This window comes from Nanorana parkeri, unplaced genomic scaffold, assembly GCF_000935625.1.
Source record: "Nanorana parkeri isolate BGI_ZX_2015 unplaced genomic scaffold, ASM93562v1 scaffold43, whole genome shotgun sequence".
NCBI classification, from domain to species: domain Eukaryota; kingdom Metazoa; phylum Chordata; class Amphibia; order Anura; family Dicroglossidae; genus Nanorana; species Nanorana parkeri.
The window spans coordinates 2,471,842-2,475,977 of NW_017306311.1; the positions used below are offsets into that span (position 1 = coordinate 2,471,842).

The following is a 4,136-nucleotide window of genomic DNA, read 5'->3' on the forward strand; positions in this document are numbered from 1 at the left end:
TTATTTGATTATATAATATGTACATGGGTACACATTGAGGTTGGTTATATATATATATAATTTTTTCTTTACATTTATATTTAATTTTATTTATTTACTGAATTATTTTTATTTTACACTGGCTTGCGTGGAAACATTCTGCTGGGTTCATTGTAATTTTCTTTCTTTTTCACTGAGCCTGATTTTGCATTTGAAGAAAACTGAGGCCAGCCTTAACATACTACATTAAACAATTCACCCCCTTGCATACATGTTGGAAGTCATTTACTAAAAGTGGACAATAGTTTTCATATAGCCAAGTAAATGTGTGCTCACCTCAAATATCCAATCGTATGCAGAGGAATTAAAAGAAAAAAGTACAGATTTACTTTGCACATTATTTGCTGACTAAAGTAACTATCACTCTAAAGAAATGAAATATATATATATGATTTAGTCAATAAAGTCCACTTTGTTCACATTGGGATTGATTTACTACAGGGGCAGGCTGTTCCCTTAGCATGGCACATTGATAGGGCTATTCACAAAAGGGTGAAGAGTTTTGGAGAAGTGAACAATCATTCTAGGACAACATAGCTGAACTGGAAAGTGAGCTGAATTGGAGAATTTTTCCAAATCAGCTATGTTGTCCTAGATTGTTCACTTCTCCTGCCTTCTCCAAACTCTTCACCCTTTTGTGAATAGCCCTGTAAGTAATGCTAGTGTTCACTTTGAATATCCAATCATCTGAAAGGAAGACATTTTTTTTGCTGTAGATGATGATTGAAGTGAACACGGCTGCACCTTATTCTAAGCTAAGTGAATGCCCCCTTTTCAGAGTGAACATACCCCCTTTAGTAAGCTGCTGACACACTGAACAAAGCAAAATGAAAAGGTTTATGTACATCTAGGAGTAAAAGCTGCTCACTTAAGAAAGTGGATGTTCTCTTTGAAAAGCTTAAGTTCACTTTGCAAAGTGAATAATAGGTGAATCCTATTAGGTTTACTTTGAATACCCAATCATTGGCAAGAGTAATTAACAAAACAGGGTTTTCCTAGCACATGATTGGTTAACCATTTGAACCCATCTTCATTATGATTGATTAATCATATGAACACGTCTCATCTAATTTTCTAAGCTCAGAAAACATTCACTTTGCTAAGTCAACTCTCTCTGTTTCTTTGGTAAATCAACCCCAGTGGCTTCATGTCAAAGTAAAAAGCAACGTATAGGCTGTAACACCTTAAGTACAGTATTGCCCTCACAGTTCAGATCTGCATATGTCTAGCCCAATTGTACAATGATACAAATTTTATTTGTGACCTGATTTGCATATTTCTAAAAACAACCATTGCAGTTTTTTGTTTCCACCTTAGAGGGCATACAATTTGAATCTTGTCTGGTTGATGTGGGGAATCGATAGGCTTTTATGCTTCTCTAGCTTTTGTGGAACTACAAGTTGCAGCATTTAGGGGCAAGTTCCCCTACCTCAGGCTTATGGTCATCTTATGGTATTCTTTGTCTTTGCTCCCCAGGCCCCTATGCAGTCCTCACCAAGGATACAATGCCACAGACCTACAAGAGGAAGAGATCCTGGTCCCGGGCTGTGTTCTCCAATCTCCAAAGAAAAGGGCTGGAGAAAAGGTTCGAAGTGCAAAAATATGTCACCAAGCCGGACAGGAAGCAGCTGGCAGCCATGCTGGGGCTCACCGATGCCCAGGTAAGCCACTGTCAACTGCTTCCTATATAAAAGCATTCACTCTTGAGTCAGCTTCCCACCATTGCTCTGGACTGGCTTCCTTATACTGGCAACGTTTGACCATGTCTGTGCAATGTGTGTGTAGCATGCAAACTTGTAGCCTCCATCAGGGTGCAAGTGACAGGGTGACACAGGAGCACAATTAGGAGCCAGCTGTCACCCTACAACAGGAAGTGCCTAAACAAGGACCTTCATTGCAGGTATTATTTAATGGGAGCTTCAGGTTCAAAAAGATTGAAGGCATTTTTTGAATTTCCACTAAACAGAAAAAAAAGAGGAAGTGTGCTTGCTTGACTGAAGTGAATACATCGTCACCCTATTCAGCTAAGTCTTTACAGCCTTTACATTAGGGGCAGGCAACCTTGACAATCCAGCTGTGGTGAAACTACAATTTCAATCATGCCTGTGGCTGTCAATCTTGCAATGCATCATGTTCCACAACAGCTGGGGTGCCAAGGTTGCCTACCCCTGCTTTACACCCTTGGTAAATCAATCACCAGCTGTAGAAAAGATCAATTAACTGCGTTTACTTGAATCGTCCAATCAGGTGTAAAGCAAAATCCTGTTTTTTTTTATTTCCCTGCGCCTGATTGGATATTTAAACTTTACAAAGGGAAGATTAGCAAATTATGTGAAGTGGTGTTCACTACATGCTAACAAAAAATCAGTTTCCCTTGCACAGGATTGGGTGCTCAAAGTGAACACAGGCTCAGCTCATTGATTAAAGGAGAACTATGGAACATAGTTCTCCTTAGGGTAACGGGAGGACACAAACTAGCGTCCTCCCATCACCCTAATCTCAGTATACCGCGAGCTGCAGCTCGGGGTATACTGAGACGCCGCAGATGAAGCGGATCCCGACAATTATGTCTGGATCCGCCCAGCTGCGTGAGTGACAGCTGGCTCTGCCTATCTAGAGCGGACAGTCAGTGCTGGAGGATCGGAGCGGGGAGGGGGGAATCCAGCCCCTCCCCCTGTCATGGCAGAGAGCCGTGACAGGATTGAGAAGTGAGCGAACGCCGGTATGTGTTCGCTCACTTCCCGATCTACCGAGCCGACCTGTGACAGTCTCATTGTCACAGGTCGGCTAGAACTATGAGGTAGCACTAACCTCATAGTTCTCCTTTAGGATTCACTTTGCTTCATGAGCAGCCTTCTCTACTTTTCCCTTAAAAAAAAAAGGGCTTTTGTTTCAGGGGATGGAACTTTGAGGTTTGCCTTTTAATTTGGGTTTTTATTTTAGGACCTTCCTTAGTAAATGTTTATACCCCCAAATACCATAAAAAAAGTTTTGTTTTCATTCTTCAAGGGGATCCCCCTACTTTACATATTACAACATTCCCAGCTTCATATGTTAATGTTAAACAAATGATTACCAGTTTTAGTACAGGAGCTATTCTCGGGCGGTTGCGGCGCGGTGTGGGTCCCACAGACATCTCTATGCATTGAAAACCGCATGACAACTGCACGGTTTTCAAAGAACAGTGGTGCAAACGAAAACACGCGACAACCGCATGAAAAAACGCTCAGCAGCTCAGTCGCCTGGGTGTAAACCTAGACTTAAGATTTAACTCCTGGGTTTAGTGTCACTTTAACAGAACATGAAACCTTAATGCTGACAAACTTATCACTTGCTAAGAGCCCTAATGAAGTGCAGATATATCTTCATTTGCATAATGCTGATAGAAGTTCCTTTCCTGGTGGGATTGATGTACTAAAAGATAATTGAATGTTATTGTAGCACAGTAAAGTGTATTACTTTTTTAACCAATTACATACAAGGTCAAATCCTGATTTCTTTTTAAATTCTTCTTGATTGGGTATTCAGAGTGAGCCCAGCTGCACTTTATTCACTAGGCTAAGTGAATATTCGCTAATCATTTAATAAATTGACCCCTTTCTGTCTATTCATGAACCTTTTGGACTGTAAACTTGTAAGTACAGGGCTTTTATTTACAGCGGCTCATGCAGCTAACCCCGGCTTGTTTTACTTAGTACACTGCAGAAGACAGTTTGGGTGCTACAAATAAATGCATGCAGTAATATGCGAAGAACAGTCATATTTAGTATACATCTAATTGTAACACTTTGCTTGTTTTTCAACCATCCAGGGATGAATAAACAATTGGCTCTGGATTACTAGACAATTTGTTTCATAGTAGTAAAATATAATTGTTCTGTTTATAGTAAATAAATATGGGGTTCATATACACAATTTCTGACCATATGTATATAAAGTTAAAGATAGCTGTTTGTATACATAAGTAAACTAATATGTAAAATTATATTGTAGAACATCCAGATATTTAAATTAATTACAATGCTAAATATATTAATTTGCATAATTATTTATATTATGATAAAAACTTTATTGATAATGTGATTTATATATATATA

At 39.3% G+C, this 4,136-nt stretch overlaps 1 protein-coding gene across 2 annotated transcripts in view; it reads left to right on the forward strand.

The window, feature by feature from the left end:
• The window catches only part of HLX (H2.0 like homeobox), a 17,844-nt gene that overhangs the window by 4,371 nt on the left and 9,337 nt on the right, over positions 1–4,136 (forward strand). For both annotated transcript variants that reach the window (XM_018572059.1, XM_018572066.1), the window contains one exon: positions 1,516–1,700. In XM_018572059.1, the coding sequence (XP_018427561.1) occupies positions 1,516–1,700 (185 nt within the window). The remainder of the gene's footprint in view (positions 1–1,515; positions 1,701–4,136) is intronic.